Below are 18,865 nucleotides of genomic sequence, written 5' to 3' on the forward strand. Positions count from 1 at the left end.
AGAGAGAGAGAGAGAGAGAGAGAGAAAGAGAGAGAGAAAGAGAGAGAGAGAGAGAGAGAGAGAGAGAGAGAGAGATTGAGTGGGGAAAAAGAAGATGGAGAACAAGACAATTGTTAAATAATGTCATAATTGGGTCCATTTACTATTTTTACGACACACGTTTTCGTGACAAAGTGTTTACTCCTCTAGCTTTTAGCAGAGAAAGCTAACCACAAAAACAAGAAAGATGAGGAAGCCACAGAACTTCACGTTACTTAGTCACTCTTAAAAATTAATCATCATCATTAAAAGTGAAATGTGTTTTTGTGCCACTAATGCCTACATTATGACTGATAAAACAGAGCATTAATGCTGCTGTAGAGCTGGTTTGAGTTGTTTCCACATCATGTTTCTGCTTTCCTCTCTACACTGTGTATCATCCACTATTAAAAAACAGCAAAAAAGGAAACCTAAGAAACCAAACTTAGAACTACTATTAGAACTAGTATACCGTCAGAACAATTTTGAAACTGATATTTCAAGGTAAAAGCTTTCATAAAGTTGCTTTAAATCTTTGCTTTAAAGGCATTTCCAACACAACAGTCCTCCTAGTGGAGAATTAAAGTAAGAGCACCTTATAATTCAAGAGGTAAATACAACAGGACAAAGAAAGCACAGAAAAGTCACATGAGAAGTCAGTGATTGTAAGAGTGTTTGACACTCTTATAAGAATCATGAATAAAATATAGATATAAATTTTCATAAATTTAAAAACAGATGTGAATTCTGAACGTTTGAATGAATATAACTCAGGAAACAGCATCGAACAGCAGATGGCAGCATTGTATAACAACAATAAAATGTGTGAGATTTGAGTTAGCCAATTATTATTTTTTAGGATTGAATGGGCACATTAAAAACTTAATGCACTGTTAACGAACCCGCGCTGTTGTGAACATCGTTGTCACTATGGTTACAGGTGATATTCGCGGCAATCGTGAGAGTCAAAAAAGGTTTGACACTGATCTTTTGACGTAGCCTGAATTCTGAACGTTTGAATGAATATAACTCAGGAAACAGCATCGAACAGCAGATGGCAGCATTGTATAACAACATAACATAACGCAGTGAGTATAAATGTGGAATAATATGATCATCTTTCTTTCTTTCTTTTTTACTGCAAATGTGTATTAGGGTTTCTTTAATTATTTTTTGGCTCTGAAAATTAACTTTTTACTGATCAAAGGAACTATTTGGCTCAGATCTTATGAAGCCACTGATATCAGCTTTGATTCTACTTTCAGGGCACTGTTCTTTATTCATGACTTGCATTTATAATAGCTAAAAAGACACAAGGTGCCTACAGGAGAGAAACATGAGAGAAACGGTCCACATGTAATTAAGGACACCTGTAGGCCTATGTGTTCTATTTCATTATTTTATTGTGTCCTTAAAGCTGGCTGAGACGAAATGACTACAATAAGTCCTAAAAAAATATGAAAAAATAATTAAATGTAAGTTAATTTTGATCACAAATCTTTCCAGTGTGATTAAATAGCTTATGATGTGTGATAAATCTCTTTCTTCAATCATTTACATACACAAACCACATATTTTGTTATCAAGCTGTCAAAAATGTGTAAGGAAAAATGAATTTACCAACAGTCTAGATTCCACGTTAATCATTTGCAATAATTAATGAATATAGTGGGCCATTACTGTGGCAGATTTATTGTTTATGATCATAATTATTTATGTCCTGCATGTAAAACACTGAGGTAATGGATGTAATATACCCAATACATCTGTTAAGGATTACGTAATGTGAAGTTGATCTAGATTATTACATTTTTAATTGCATATTTTTCAATGACTAAGTCTTAGTATGTACAGAATATGTGCATATTTACATACACATGTGCAATAGGTCTGTATTTCAAATGATCTGCCAGGGGTCTGCGTGTAGTATGTGTGCCCCTTATTAAGTGCATCTGTGTGTGTGTGTGTGTGTGTGTGTGTGTGTGTGTGTGTGTGTGTGTGTGTGTGTGTGCATGTGTAACACAGAGCAAACACACACCGTGCCAGTTTCCTCTGTAGAAGCATCTCCATGGTATTCACTCACTCAGTATCTCTGGGTTTGGCTGGCAGAGGAGCTCAACTCTTCTTCATAGACAGACTCACAGGCTGATGCTTAATCCGTTTCATCAATGTGTATGGTCATATTTGCTCCGGTAAGACCTCTCTTTTTCTATAACCTACAAGTATTAGGAATTGTATTTGACCAAAATGTATTGGCACAATTATACAACTTATTTAAAACTTTAAATTAAAAAAAAACAACAACAACATTTATTTGTATCTTTTTTTTCTATTCAGTATTAACTGACTAGAAATGTAATATGATTTGAAAGTGTGTCAGTAAGCATTTTCTCATAATTTTACAGTAACAAGATAAAGTGTTTAATGAAAGTAAAGTTCGGACAGTATTTTGTGCAGTATCTCATGGTTGCATTCTCAAAATAGTATTTAAATGCATGCAAATATGTCCATCAGGAATCAGATTTAATTATTAGCTGCTCTTTGGGGTCGCAGCATCGGCTCCCTGTTTGTAGTCTCTCTTGCTTGAATAATTCATCTGCTCATGTTGAAATGTGCAAAAGATCGATGCCATCCAGCTCTTTGACAGATTTTAATGATGAATCTGAGCTGAGCTAAATGGAGCATGATTGCATGTTTGTATTTGCCATACTATATATGCATGCATATTTAAGTAAAGATGAGGAAATTAGTGTGTGTGTGTGTGTGTGTGTGTGTGTGTGTGTGTGTGTGTGTGTGTGTGTGTGTGTGTGTGTGTGTGTGTGTATGATTATGTGTCCATGTTTCTGGGTGTGCTGGCAACCCCAGGGTAACCTTTGCATAATTCAATGGGTCTCGTCAGAGACTCATCAAAGAAGCTACCTATTTTCTTCTTTGCTTTATGTGTTCTTTGTAAGTATAATTAAAATATGGGATGTCTGTACATGTGATATTAATTAAATGTCCATGCATTTCCAAAGCAATTTTCATATAATATGGAGAAAGAAATAGCATATTACATTTTTAAAAACTCTCCATCCTTCTGTGTCTCTATGTCTTCCTTTGACACACACAGACCCACACACTCATAGCATAAGTATTCCTGACTGTATTTAATTAATATATACAGTGAAGGTATTAAATCTTAATTGAAATGGCCTGCTTCTTTCACCTGCTGTATCATATTATCGGAAACAGAAAGAGAGGAAGGGACTGTGGAGAGAATAGCAGGAGACTTGAACACATTTCTTATCAAACACCTGTGTCCACAAAGAATAAAGCCCTGGCACTTGTCAAGTAAACCTCCAGCCTTTTCATTCATTATGCCAAACACAAACTGAATGGGTGAAAAAAATATTCAAATTGTGTCAGACAAAGGTGTTAGTGCCGGGCATCCAGGTCTACAGTTAAATCAGAAAACAGCTGGATAATTAAAACAGAATATTTAATGTTCTTTGAGGTTAATTTGTCTTTACTTTGTGTGATGAAGTAAAGCTACCGATTAAGAGTCTAGAGAACTGATCTTTGTCCCTTCCACTATAGGCTTATATCTTCAGGGCTTTTCACTAATTTTTAGCTTTTTTCTCCTACAGCTTTTTGCTGTTTTAGCATTTGCAACATGTGGGGGATATTCTGGCCAGATAATGGTTAAAGTAGAATGTTTGAACAAAACCCAAAGCAACATCAGCATCAGCTTCAACTACCCATTCCGGTAAGTTTTCTTAAGATTCAAGATTCAAGAGATTCAAGATTTTTCTTCGTCACATACAAGATTATATATAGCATATATAACCAGCAGTGAAATGTGAGTAAATTACCACAACTCAGTATATAAGTATTATACTGCATGTTATACTGTAAACATGTGTTATCAGTTTATGTAAAAAGACTTGATTTTATATTTTTGGTTTAGTTTTGTTTTAAATATTAACTTACAAAATTATAACCTACACAATGAAAGTCGTGTAAACATGCAATCAGTAATGTCTTTCCTTGTTAATTTTTTTAACATATAGATAGTTTTAATAAAGTGGTTTAATTTCTGTTATTTTAGTTTTTATATACTATTATAGTATTTATTAATATTTAAGACTAAGTTTTAGTCTTAATTTTAGTTTTTGTTATTTTGTTATGTCATGTTGTCATTTTTATTAGTATTGGAATTTTCTATTTTGTTTATTTCTATTTCCATTTCTATTATTATTTTAATTCTAGTTTTTAGTATTGCAAACTATTTAATTTCTAATGCAACATTTCTATTTTTTTTTATAAATTTTTAATCTAATATTTATGATTTAATTTTAAAAACAAAAACTATTTTTTGTCATTTTCATTAAAAATAACGACACCAAAACTGGTCATCTCATGAAGGCCACTATTTTGAATTCTTATGACCAGCCAAATATGATTCCCTTTTATCTCAGTAACACCCAGTTATTGACTGCTTTCATTTGTAGGATAAATTAATCATAGCTAACAACCAATTGTAAAATGCAATTGTAATTAAAGTGAGTGACTATTTTCAGGAGATATTTGACATATTAGTGGCATCCCATTGTCTTAGTCTCGACTTTACAAAATTACAAAAAGAAACTGTGCTTGAAAAAAAAGATGATGAGCTTAAAACATGTTGGAAGAGCAAATGTTTTCTCTTCCCAGACTCCAACAGGTACACTTCAGTGCTCCTCTGTGTGAAGGAACCAGGAAAGAGACTCTCTTTCTCGAGGGGGATAATGCTTCATCTGCACAGTTCTTCGTCACTGTGTCGGTCCTAGCTTTTCTCTATTCCCTTTTGGCCACAGTTGTTTACTTCTTCTACCAGAACAAATACAGAGAGAAGAACAGAGGTCCAGTAGTTGTGAGTGCATTTCATAATTTCTGTAAGAAATGTATGCTGTAAAAGAAAAAGTCTGAGAGCACATACAGTGCTGAAAAGCTCAGTATAACTCAATTGAATTGTCAAGAACTCTTTCTGTTTATACTCCTCTTCTTTTCAATCCCCATAGGATTTCTTGGTGACTTTAGTGTTCTCTAGCCTGTGGCTGGTAAGCTCAATTGCCTGGGCTAAAACTCTGTCTGGGGTGAAGACAGCCACTGATGTGCATCAAATCCTGCTGTTAATGTCTGCTTGCAGAGCCCATGAGAACTTATGTGAGGTCTTGCAGGAGCCCATCTGGACGAATCTCAACATGTCTGTGGTGAGTACATTATTTGTACACAGTACTGATATGGGGAAGAAGAAAATCATATAAATTCATTAGCAATTGACATGCACTACCTTTTAAAAATATGGGGCCAGTAATACTTTTATTTGGCAAAGATGCACCAAATTGATCAAAAAAGACATTTATGATGTTACAACTTCAATTGAACTCTATTCATTAAAGAATCCTGGGTGGATACCACCACAGAACACCCTACAAACCACCCAACACCCTCCTATCAATAAGATAGAAACCATCCACAACAGCCTAGCAACTGCTCTCAGACTTTTTAATGTATTTAAATTGTTTTAAACCTTGGCAGGGCTTATTCAAGCCAGTATGTCTTAACAATCCTTTATCTGATTTCTTTTCCAATAAAAATGACCAGTTTACAAATAGAAAATGTTATATTCCATAATTTGAATTCCTCCTTGTGTGCTTACAGGCCTTTGGTTTTTTGAACTTCTTCCTTTGGGCTGGTAATATCTGGTTTGCCTACAAAGAGACAGGTTTGCATAAGTCCACTAAGCGTCATCCCTCCAGAACTCCCTCTGAGAAACGCGACAGCTTCAGGCAGTACAGTCAAACCAGTTTTGATCAATCTGTAGCTGGTTTTGGCCAGAGGCTCTACAATCAAGGGAGTTTTGACTTGTCAAGCGGAGGCTTCAGCCTACCCCAAACCAATCTAGGACAGCCGATGCTTTACCGACAGGTGGGGAGTCCCACATCCAGAGGCCCTCTCATATTTGTTAATGAGATGTGAGAGAGAGTATGAGTGTGGAGCACAGAAAGGAAAGAGAAGAGTTTTCTCAGTCATAATACAGATAATTTGCCTTTGTGGATGTGATATTTCTATCGTGATGTAGAAGTTGTGACATTTTTGTAGATATCAGTCTACATACTGTTATTTATTTGTTTACTAAATAATTAAGTGCCATTGAATTGAAAGCTCTACCTTGTTAAAGTATATATACTTTTTTGCATATTTATAAATATATATGCATATATAATATATATATATATATACACACACACACACACACATATAGACATATATACACATATGCATATGAACAAATTAATTTACCATGTCAGATATGGTTCTGTGATATTTTTGATGGCATTTAGCATAGTACGCCTATATTCTAATGGTCTGTTTTATGTTTAAATATTTCATTTACAAAAAGTGCAGTGACAGTACAATGGTAAACACATTGAATGGCAAAACTATGGTATTTAGAAATGCCATTTATTTTTAGCTTTCCCAATTTTAAAGGATAGTGTCAGACAAAATATGGTGTTCTTTTTGTTGGAAACCCTGTGGACTGAGGATGATGTCCAGTCGGAGATCTTTTTAATGAATCATTTTGTCTAACCATACATGGTGTTCAGAAAAATGCATGCAAAAAGATGAGATAAAATCAAATGCAAATCAAATCCGTTGTTCCAATTTACTGTAATTGTATAAATGTTACTATGTTATACTGATTGTAATAAAAGTAATAAAGTAATAAAATTATTCTTGTTCCTCTAAATTTCTATTGTTTTTATGTTTCATCATGACCATGCTACCATTAGCAATTCAGATCGTTCCTGGAAAAACAATGAATGTTAAATGAACAATCTTAGTAGAAATTTAAAAAAGAAACACAGAAACAGCCCCATTTGGGGACTTATAGTAAATTATATTTTAGTTTATTATTGCTTGTGCAGTATCTTTGTTTGCTGCTTCTTTTACAAAAGAGACAACCTCCATGGCTGAAGCTACATGTTTTCCCCATTAAGACTTTTAATGAAGGGGTGTAAGGGAGCAATTAGGATCTTTTGGCCTGTCAGACTCCTATCAGAGCCATGTGGTTAACATCTCCATATCTGCAGAGTATATCCAGCACTACAGTGAAGCTAACTGCTTGCAGCTGATCCAAATTGTAGCTTTTAGGTGATCATGAGATTTTAGACACTGGCATGTTGCTTGTGCCAAATTAAAGGTTACCACTGAGAATCTCTACAGCTGTTCAATTACAGGCCTTGGACAAAAAGAGTGCAATGAGCACTTTAAAGAGCTTGGTAGAAAACAGAGATAAATGACAATAGAAAGGCTGTAATGCATATATAATTTTGATTAACAGGTGTCAAATAAAATGTACATTGTAAATATTGCCAGTATTTTTAAAGTATGTAACAGTATTTGATAAACTCCAAATACTGTGAATACTAGATTATAGTGCAAGGCTAAACTATAAATAGTTCATTCAAAGTAGTTCACAATTTGATTCTGACAGCACCCATTCACTGCAGAGGATCCAATGATGATGTGAAAGGAATGTAATGCAAATTTTTTTCCAAATCTCAAACTCATCTATATCTTAAATTAACTTTTTGTAAAGTATTCCTTTAAAGAGCACCTACATAGTCAGTTAATTACATAATGGCAGAATTAACATCTTACATGGTGACACCATGATGATGTCGCAGTGGCAATTATGTTTTACTCTAGAGGACGCAGTCTAAGCTAATCATAGACTCAGCTGAGCAAATAAAAAGACATCATGTTGTTTGATATAAGGAGGTACAAGTGTATGTGAAGAGGAGGCTGGACTGACCCTCGCTGTTCCTCTACTGCAGTCCAGTTTTTGTCATTCTGTTCATCCATCTGTCACTTCTGGCTCTTCGACAGGGTCATGGTCATAGGCTAAAGCAGCAGCTACATAAAGTACATGATTTTAGTTGCAGCCACCATCATCCATTACCTAAAACCACAAATAAATGCTTGTCTTGATTTATAGAACTAATTATTCCAGTAATTACCACAGTACACAGTGTAGAATAAAAAATTCACACAGACTACAGAACGGTATGCATTCAACTTTAAAGCAATATCTAACATTACATGACTGTAGTATTTTTCTAATTGTAAACATAATTATAAATCATTTCCTAAGAAGAAAATGGTTATATCAGGGAAGTGGTATCATACATTTTATTTTATTATTATTATTATTATTAATTTTATTTTATAAAAAAAAAAAATTGACTGTCAGGATTAAGAGGCCAGGCTTTTTCCAGCCTCAAACACAGGTCAGTATTGACTTATCAATATTTTATTTTATATTTCATTTTCATTTGTGACATTTTCCCTTATAGCAGCCAAATCAAATACAAGTACTCACTCTGACCCTAAAATAAAAACAAATGTAAAACAAGAAGAAACTATCAAATACATACACACATAACACCTACACAATGGGGCAAATGCTGTGCATAGCATAGCAGGACACTGGCATAAATGTGCAGCTTTCACAGAAGGGGATGAGAAATGATCAAAGCTTTTTTCACTTTCCAGTTCCTGCTGCTCCTGCTGTTTCTTGTCCTTCTCACAAATCCTCTTACAGGGTTCATATGCATCCCATACCTTTTGCATCTTTGTGTTTTACTCTAACTTGTCAAACTTGGAATGTTGAGTTTAAAACAATCAAGACAATTCTGTTATTATTATAAACATTGCTCACCATGACTTTTTAAACTTGTATTTTTTACCTCTTCTCAAAGGGTCAGGTTACTATAGGTTTTTTAGAGGTTTTGTTCATAGAAAGTGGTCTGTATGCTTTTTGCCTGTGTGAAAAAAAATGGGAAAGAAGCGAGCTATATTAGGCACGATCGATTTTATATAGTATATACGGTATATAGTCAATCACAGAGTATCCATTTCCACCTGCCACCTAAAGGTGTCGCCAAAGGAATGCTAGCAATGTTGAATGTCAGTGCTCCAGCTCTCTCCTCAGAAACAGTGACATGCAGCTAAAACAATCTGTCTGAAACAGGACCATTGTCATGCCACTCAGTCAGTCAACAGAAAAAATAAAACAATTAAAATCAAGCAAGCAACTAACAGAAATAACATTATCTGTGTACGTGTAGGAAAACATATCTCACATGTAACATGAGATGGCTTATTAAAACTGGAATGGCTGGTAGGAAACATCAGAGCACCCCTCAATAATGTCACTTTTCTGGAATGATTTTGGCCTTTCGTTGGACTCACACTTTTCATTTTACTATATTACTTCACAGGTAAGCTGAGTCAATTTTGGGAACAATCTGTTATACAAAAAAAGAGCAGCTGTTGCTTAAATCTTTGGCAATGGCATCTTGAACTGATTCCTATTCCTTTATGAAATGATCAAAATCACACTGAAACAAAATGAAACTGAAGTTAATTGTTGAGTAAACTTGAAAGCTGTAAACCACAACTACCATCAAAGCATTATGTCATAATCTAGACTTAAACAAATTCAAACTTCAGACATAACCAACAATTTAATAATTCTTATGCACTGCCTTTTATGATTGTACAGTATATCACTTTCAACCATAGCTCTATCAGATGCTATGTTATACTTTTTAACTGCTAAATAGAATGAATAGGACTATGGGACATAATAGGCAGTAAAGGATTTAAAACTGATTTAAAAAGGCATCTTAGTAGACATATTAAGTATAATTTGGACATTCTGACCTTTTTGTTATTTCCTTATAAATAACTGATCCATACATTAAATCCAAGTTTATTTTTATAGCGCTTTTCAATTCAATTCAGTTAACGGTGTAACTAAACAGACGATAAACACTATTATACATATAGTTTAGAACTTCACTTGACTGCTTTATGACTGCTTTATTAGTAAATGACTTTTATATGCATTTACAATTGGTGATAAAGTTTCTTTGCAATGTTCAGCCTCAAATGTTCCACTAATACTCTACAATCACCCCATTGTGTTTTAGCTTCACTCTATAATGCATGGCCAATAGTGTACAAGTATATACACTCTAAAAATGGCTGGGTTAAAAATAACCCAATTGGCAACCCAGCGCTGGGTAAATATTGGACAGAACACGTGCTGGGTTAAAGTAACCCAGCATGCTGGTTTACACATTTTAACCCAGCATGCTGGGTTATTGAGAAAACCCAAGATAGAGTCATTTTTACCATTTGTGTGTTTGCATTTTTATGGTTCTGGGTTATTCTTGCTGGGTTATTCTCATAATTTCACTTTTGCTTAACAAAGCAATCATGGATTAATAAATAATGAAGAATACTGGTTTAGACTGTTAAAAAATTATTTTAATGCCATCTGACATTCACAAATTTGTTCCAATGACAAACAACATGCAATTTTCCCTTTTTTTTTCAGCAAATGCAAATGCAAATGCAAAAAAAAAAAAAAAAACAGAAATACAGTTGCAATAAATTATTTCTGAATGACCGGTGTCTAGCTGTTTAACTATTACATTTTGACATGTTTAGCTATTTAAATACACAGTGAAATTACATTGACAATTAACATTTTTTAAATTTAAATGTAAAATAATTTAAAGATGTCCTAAAATTCATATCAAGTATATAAAGACTCCTATGTAGGTAGATGTGCACTGCTTAGGGTAGTTCAACATACATTACTGTATTACTGTATTACTCACCCTCACGTTACAAACCCCTAAGACCTTCGTTCATCTTCAGAACTCAAGTTAAGATATTTTCGATGAAATTCGAGAGCTTTCAGACCAGGGTGAATAATTAATGACAATTTTAATTGTTAGGTGAACTATTGTCAAACACTTAAAGAGTAACTAAACCCTAAACCAACTTTTTTTAGTTAATGATCTATAAGAATGGGGCTTTATTAGTGCTGTTCATTGATTCGAGTAACTTTTTTGACATTCGAGTATAAAGTGTTTTAATTCTACAATATATGGTGTAAAAACGTGTGAGTGCTGCCCTCTTCAGGTTGAACGGTGGCTACTGCAGTTGATTTTTCCTATTGGATGTTGCGGTGGCAAGTGACGTAAGCGGTGGCAGGTGACGTAAGCGGTTTCCAGCTCACCACGCCCCTTGGTACGAGCTACCACACCCTTGGCAGTATAAAACCATCAAAATCACTGTAGTGAGTCAGGAGCTGGAATTGCGAGTATTGGTAACGAGTCAAGGATAGACTATTATAGCATCTATTTAGCTTAGCAATTATATAGTTATTTAGATCTTCAAGTTAGCGTAGATTTATCAGTATTTAGTACAGTGGTCAGGATGGTACGGAGGTGTGTTGCTAGTTGTGACAGCACTGCTGGACTGCATAGTTTACAGGCAGACTTTAAAATTAGGAGCCAGTGGTTGCATGCACTTGGGCTGGAAGACCGCAACTTCCCGCCTAGAGCTCGAGTGTGCAAACTGCATTTTACACGGGATTGCTTCTCCAACGCAATGGAGGTGGAAATGGGCTTCTCCATACAGCTCGCGCTGAAAAGCGACACGGTGAGGGAGTTAAGACCGCAGTTTGAGCCAGCGGCTGGAATTAATATGAACAGACACCTCGACACCCTCCACTTCAGGTGAAAGTGGGGGAGAAAAGTCCTCTAAATCAAATGATCGCTCTGTTGCAAAGCTACTTGCGTCACTACAGTCACTCTCCATTTTAGCGTCTCTGACAGCAGCTGTCAATCAATCCCTCACTGCGAGTCTCAGGATCATGCTGCACTTGCTCAGCCCCGCCCTCGGTTCGTCCCCTCTATCTCCGCTGTGATCTGCCCACTTTTCAGCATTTTTCAAATATTGCAAGTGGGTGGAGTCAGGCTCTGAGCAGGGGTTTAGTTACACTTTAAGCTTTGAAGCAAAGATCTACACCTGAGAGCAGTGTACTCCGCTATAGATCCTGTCTATGGAAGGACAATTTTCAAAAGGAATTGCAAATTATATTTTCAATGGCATTTTCCACATGTGACAAATTGTGACATAATCCAAACACAATTGCAAATCTTGAACAAAAACACTGTTTTGAAAACACTGAACAAAAATTACTGTTTCAGTTTTAATGAATGCACAGTGTCTGCCAAATTTCAAATGAAAAAGTCCATTTGCAGCTGTATTTTCCATGTATTATGAGTAATAAGTAATAAGTAATAAGTCATATTGAACAAATACTGCATCATAGCAGCTTTACAGTATTAAATAGGAAAATTGTGTGTAATAATGCAAAGGGACAAAAGTAAACACTCAATTTTCAGTTAAATTCAGTTCATCATTGATTCAGTGATGTATCGTCCCTCTGTGCAATTAAGTCGATGATATCGCTTCATATTAATTATCCCCAACTAAGGAAAAACATCGGTGACAGAATGGAGAAAAAACCTTGGGAGAAACCAGGCTCAGTTGGGGGGCCAGTTCTCCTCTGACCAGACGAAACCAGTAGTTCAATTCCAGGCTGCAGCAAAGTCAGATTGTGCAGAAGAAACATCTGTTTCCTGTGGTCTTGTCCCGGTGGTTATCTGAGACAAGGTCTTTACAGGGGATCTGTATCTGGGGCTCTAGTTGTCCTGGTCTCCGCTGTCTTTCAGTGCTTTCTAGGTGCTGATCCACCATCTGGTCTGGATACGTACTGGATCCGGGTGACTGCAGTGACCCTCTGATCTGGATACGTACTGGATCTGGTGGCTACGGTGACCTCGGAATAAGAGAGAAATAGACTAATGTTAGCATAGATGCATCATAAGAACAAGTACATGATGTGTTATTAATTACCATGTCTGTTTTTTCATTGTGTCGCACGTGTTACCTGCCAAACTCAAATGGAATCGCAATTACATTGGCATCTGAATTTCCAATACCTCACATTGAAAGCTGTCAATTTTTCTCAGAGGTGGGACCATACTATGGAGAGTGTTTTTATTGGGAGGTGACGTCACTCAAAGACAATTGTGCCAAATGCTTTGAACAATGGAGGTTAAGGCACTACTAAAGGCAGCTGCCGCTCCGAGAGATGCGTGTTAAAGAACAGACAGTGCAACCCGGATCTCCCTATATTCCTGGCACCTTACACAATAAATAATTCTGTCATTTTTACCTCAAATGCAGCTACTATCCCCTGCTAACAGTTAGAGCCACATGGTACTATTAGTCAATATTCACCATTAATCAAATGCTTTTCACCTGAGGAATAAAATATACGGTAAGATGCAAATAGGTAAATAAGAGTAGAACTGCAATGTTGTTTTGCTGACGTGCATCAGAGTGCAAACAGTGAGAGATTTGGGGTAAAAACTACAAAATATCTCCCAATACAAACACGCCCTTATAGTATAGTCCCACCCTTGACACAAATTGACAGCTTTCTGTGTAAGGCATCTGAAATTCAAATGCTTTTCAATTGCGTTTGGACTATGTCATAAAGTATGCGTCCACATGTGGAAAAATGCAATTAAATATACAATTTGCAATTCCTTTTGAAAATTGTCCAGAATATCCTTACCTGTCCATTGATTATGATCAATGCCTGAGAGATCTGCTGGCATTTTTAAATCGCCATGACAATGGGATGGGGTTTTGTGGACTCTGCTCAGTTAAGGAATTACATGTTTGTTTCAACCTATAAAATAAAGTAAAAAAAAAACTAACAAATTGTTTTAATTTGTTAACTGTTAATAACAGTGATTCAGTTCAATTAACTGTGTGAAGTTCATCATGAAATTGAGTCCATCATGATTATTTGTTAAATTCACCTATGAGTTGGTCTACAGAAGTGGAATATGCTATAGTGATTGGCTGAAAGGTGGGCTTTCAAACTGTCTAATCAATGGGATGTTCCAGTCATTATACATCACAGTTTTATGTTAATATGCTTTCAATATCAAACACACAGTCACTGGCACAGATAAGGGAGATCACACTGCATGCGAGCACTAAGACATTTCTATGACAAGTAGTGATGGGAAGTTCGGATCATTTTACTGACTCGGACTTTTGAGTTTCGTTCAGCAAAATGAACGAATCTTTTTTTGAGTCATTTCATTCATTTTAGCAAAATGTAATTAAAATGTTAAGTGCTACTTCCCCAACACATCTAGTACTTACGCAAACGTTGATCACAATAAAAACAATACAAAACTAAAATGCTATAAGATACAAAAAAAATCATTCTTTACCTGGGTCTTTAGTCTGTGATTAGCTCACCTCACCTCTTATCTGACAAGAAGTCCTCGGGTTTAAGTCATTCCTTAATCACGTGACAGCCCCATACGCAAAACTAACGCAGTCTTGAGCCGGAAAGAGAATTGATTAGTTCATCTCATGAGTCTTTCGGGTCTCGGGTCGAGTTTGACTCGTTCCTTAATCACGTGACAGACCCATACGCAAAACTAACGCAGTCTTGAGCCGGAAAGAGAATTGATTAGTTCATCTCATGAGTCTTTCGGGTCTCGGGTCGAGTTTGACTCGTTCCTTAATCACGTGACAGACCCATGCGCAAAACCAACACAGTCTTGAGCCGGAAAGAGAATTGATTAGTTCATCTTATGAGTCTTTCGGGTCTCAGGCATCAATTCTTCAGTTTTTTTCATCAATTCAATTCTCTTTCCGTCTCAGATTACATTGGGTTTAGTGTATGGGGCTGTCACTTGATTAAGGAACGAGTCAAAAGCCCGATAGACCCGAACTATGAACTAATCAGGCGGGAAGGAAGTCGACCGGAAGTTGAAGTCGGCCGTGTGCCGCCATCTTGTAACAGAACTTCACTTGCGTTAGCATCCCATTGACTCCCATTCATTTTGGCGTCACTTTGACAGCGAATAACTTTACATCTGAGGCGTTTAAAGACTCCATTTGTCCCTTATTTATTTCTAAAGATACACGACAATGTATAAAGGGCTCCATTACCTTCTATGTTACATTATGGCCCCGTAGAAACAGTTTTTGTAAAAATAGGCTAACGATTGCGTCATAACCACTCGACTCTCTGTCGCACAGTAGAGAAATTACCGTACAGACAGGAGGAGAAGCTCGCAGGCAATCAGGGAGACGTCAAGAGAGAAGCCCATAGATACAAGCCCTGGCGTTACATTTTAAAATACTATACAAAATAATTAATCAGAATACTTACTCCTGCTCACTCACGCCAAAGAATTCCCCGCTCAAGCTCGCCGTCTCTGCAAGATTAACTATGGCAGTTTGCACGCACAGCTACTAGAAGATTTACATCTGTCAGACAGGTTGCTGACGTCACCAAGCTTAGTTTGAGTAAAAGAAATGGACACAGCGACCCCATTGGAACTCAATTGAGACAAGTGAAGCCCATTTTTAGCGATTTTTAGCACTTCCGTTTCTGACGCGCAGACTCAAACTAAGCTTGATGACGTCAGCAACCTGTCTGACAGATGTAAATCTTCTAGTAGCTGTGTGTTCAAACTGCCATCGTTTCAGACTTCAGTTTCAGAAATTCTCATATGGACTTTTAAAACAGTTCAATACGTTTTTATGTCGTCTTCATCTTATAAATCATATTTATTAAATATTGTTTTACTGTATTTACTTTATTGTTAATATAGAGTTTGTGTATGTTTATTTTGCATGACTTTCTTTTTTATACAGACCTTTTAGAGTATTCAGCAGCATAACCTATTCAAATGGGCATTTTTAATAACTAAAATGTTAATCTTAAAAACATACAATCTAATGTGGTCATAAATGTATGCTCCTATACAAATGATACATAATACATTATGTTCCTCCATTTGTTTGGTTTCTTCATATTCTCTAGTTTATTTTGCTGTTTATACTTCACCTGCATGTGGTAAGCAAACTGCTAACATCTTGCTGTAACTTCAACTTAACAACTTGACAACATTCTGTTCACTTTCAAATAGTTGGTCTAAATCACAATGTAAATCCAACAGAATTGTGCTTTTCTGTATATGAAAATCAATGGTGTTATGTTTAAAATGTTAAAAAGAGCTCAGCTGGAGGGTACTGTAAATCTTGTTGCTGAAACCTTCTTAAAAAACACATACCCACTAGTGAATTTCTTTATAGGTTACTTTTATCATTTTGTATTAGCAGAAACACCCATGTCATACTGCTAAAGTATATATCCAATATGTTATCTTGTTTGGGAAGACAACCTTCCAAAACACCACTTATACACACATCTTAAACGCGTGTTAATACCATTAATACATAGAGTTACTTAATCACTAAATCATGAAAACAATGGAAATCACTGATACAAATGTTGAGCCAAAACTGAAAGTGGACTTAAAATGGTAATTGCAATTGTTGCTAACTATAAGTAATAATGAATGGAACAGGTGTTGGCTATGGTCCCATGGTTCCTTAGGATATATAAAGAACCTGCATTACCCTGTGTAACACACAACAAAATGGACAACGTAACCATTAATGTGTTAGACAGCAAAGGCAATGTTGTCATGCTAACGGTTTCCTTTCGCTGAAAGGATGCAAAATGGTAAGTAAACCACATGACTGTGAAATAATTACAAGTCACCAATGATTTGTGCAAGGGTTTTATTTATCATTTATTCCCCCAGGTCAAATGTTCCTTTCCTCTGTCATGGAGAAAGTATCAGCTGTTGAAACAAAAGGTACACATTTACTTAATGAACAAGAATATACAGGAAATAATTCTTGAGTGACACTGGCCACATCTACAATCTTCTCTCCAAACAGCTCTCCTCAGTGGCCCAGCTTGTGCTGCAAAGCTTCTCCAACCTCCTATTCCATGTCCCACTACCTCCATACTACCTCCATCGCCGGCACCCCTAAACCTCAGTTTTGTGAAACTACCATCCACCAGCCAGTGCCCCATTACTACCACTAGGCCCCCTGTACCACCTCCACCATCCCCCAGCCAGTGCCCCATTACTACCACTAGCCCCCCTGTACTACTTACCTCCACTGTCAAGGACCCACCACCTTCCACTCTGCAACCTGGTGCATCCACTCTGAAACCCTTCAGCATCCATTCAACCTTCATCCCCTTCCTTCCAGTCAGACAGGCATGAATCTCAAGGTATTACATCAAATACTGTAAGGAAGATAAATAGCAATACTGTTGTTCAATTACATAATTTTCTTTGTTGATCTATTTCTCTCCTTATCCCCTCCATTTTACAGAAATAACACATACAATGACACTATTTCTACTGGACCTTACAAAAACTCATCAGCACCTTTATTTTCAAAATGGCATTCTATAAAAAAATACAAAACTTATTCTCACTAAAGGGCTACAACTTGTCAAGTGAGAAAATTCGAAGACAAAAAAAACTAGCAAACATATTAACTACTTATAAGAGAGTGAAAGACAGGCGCCGTGCAACTGGGGAAGGGAAGATCACCTGGGAGTACTATACAGTAAGTTGAAGACTGCTTTACTTTGTTTCTGAAATAACATTTTCATGTGTTACAAGACTGAAACATTGGTCATTTTCATTTTACATCCACCCCCACCAGCTAATGGATGAGTTATTTGGGTCATCGGGGATCGGTACTGCACCACCTGGCACCATTCACTCCACACCTCTGGGTTTGGAAGAGACCTCTTCCACAAGCAGGCCCACAACGTCTTCTCTTCAAGACCAGCCGGTAGGTGCTAGTATGGATGAACAGCCAGGAACTGCTACCATACCAAATGCAAAGAAGAAGGCAAAGACGACCACAAGCGTTACAATTCCTGGACGCTTATGAAGAGCATGCAGAGAGAAGGACTGCTGTGCTTGAGTCCCTAGTAAGGCCAGATCTGGAGAGATGGCGGGGACTTAATTCAAATCTTTACTTTTCATCTTTTGTTTTGTATGTTAAGTATACACATACAAGTTATATCTGGCCACAAATCTGGTCTCTATAATGACATGCATTAGTGTTGTGGGGTTGCTGGGGGTATGGTTCATCATCAACACCATCACCTACCACAACAACTTGATCACTGGGCTCTAAACAAAGATTATGCAAAATGCAGCAGGCTGAGACTGCTGAGCTGATATTAGAAATGCTTCTCATTTGCAGGTAATGGAGCCTCCTAAACTTAGATTTTAGAATTCCAAATGCATGCTCAATGACCACGCAAGCTGCATTGAGCTTTCTGTTAAAATATCTTTGCCTAGCAGACAAGTGGCCATTGTCTCTATAAGGCCTCATAAGTTGAGGCAACAAAGGGTAGGCAGAATCCCCAATTATGTGCATTCCCTGTGGAACAAGTGAATGAGGATCTTCTTCAAGAACACGACAAACTTCTGTGAAATGCTCTGGCATCATGCCAACTCCCAGGGTGACCCACACTAATGTGACAGAAGCGCCGCTGACTGTCACAAAACCCAGTTAAATTTACAGAATAAAACTGTTTCCTATTCATGTATGCTAGGGGATTATCACAGTGGGGTCTCATTATAGGAATGTGACACCCATCTACTGCACATACAGTGTTGGGGAAACCTGCTGTGTCAAACCCTAACTTTGACATCTCCAGCCTTTGACCTCTGGGCCAGGATATGTGGTGGGGCATGTATGTGTTAATATTGTAACAAAACTCATGGAGATGCTTGGCAAGAGTGGATTTTGACATGTTAAATCTATCTTCCACCCCACGATATGACTCCTGATTCACCAATGTCCAAAGGCAGGCAAGAACACTGTTCGTGAGTGGCAGTTTGGTCTGTTGTAAATTCATATACACAGGACCAAGGGTAGTGATGGCATCCTGCAAAGGTAGAAAAATAGGTAATCAAGACAACATGCTAACACTTGTAATAGTTCAATGAATTTTATT

At 36.7% G+C, this 18,865-nt stretch overlaps 1 protein-coding gene across 1 annotated transcript; it reads left to right on the forward strand.

Moving 5' to 3' along the window:
• Positions 1–1,031: 1,031 nt before the first annotated feature.
• LOC132160489 (synaptoporin-like) lies at positions 1,032–6,218 on the forward strand. The gene is made up of 6 exons (XM_059570161.1): positions 1,032–1,110; positions 2,046–2,210; positions 3,648–3,766; positions 4,714–4,912; positions 5,061–5,252; positions 5,704–6,218. Exons 2-6 carry the CDS (start codon positions 2,187–2,189, stop codon positions 6,019–6,021), a joined length of 852 nt encoding a protein of 283 aa, XP_059426144.1. The 5' UTR covers positions 1,032–1,110; positions 2,046–2,186; the 3' UTR covers positions 6,022–6,218.
• Positions 6,219–18,865: the final 12,647 nt, after the last annotated feature.

This window comes from Carassius carassius, chromosome 17, assembly GCF_963082965.1.
Source record: "Carassius carassius chromosome 17, fCarCar2.1, whole genome shotgun sequence".
Classification (NCBI taxonomy): domain Eukaryota; kingdom Metazoa; phylum Chordata; class Actinopteri; order Cypriniformes; family Cyprinidae; genus Carassius; species Carassius carassius.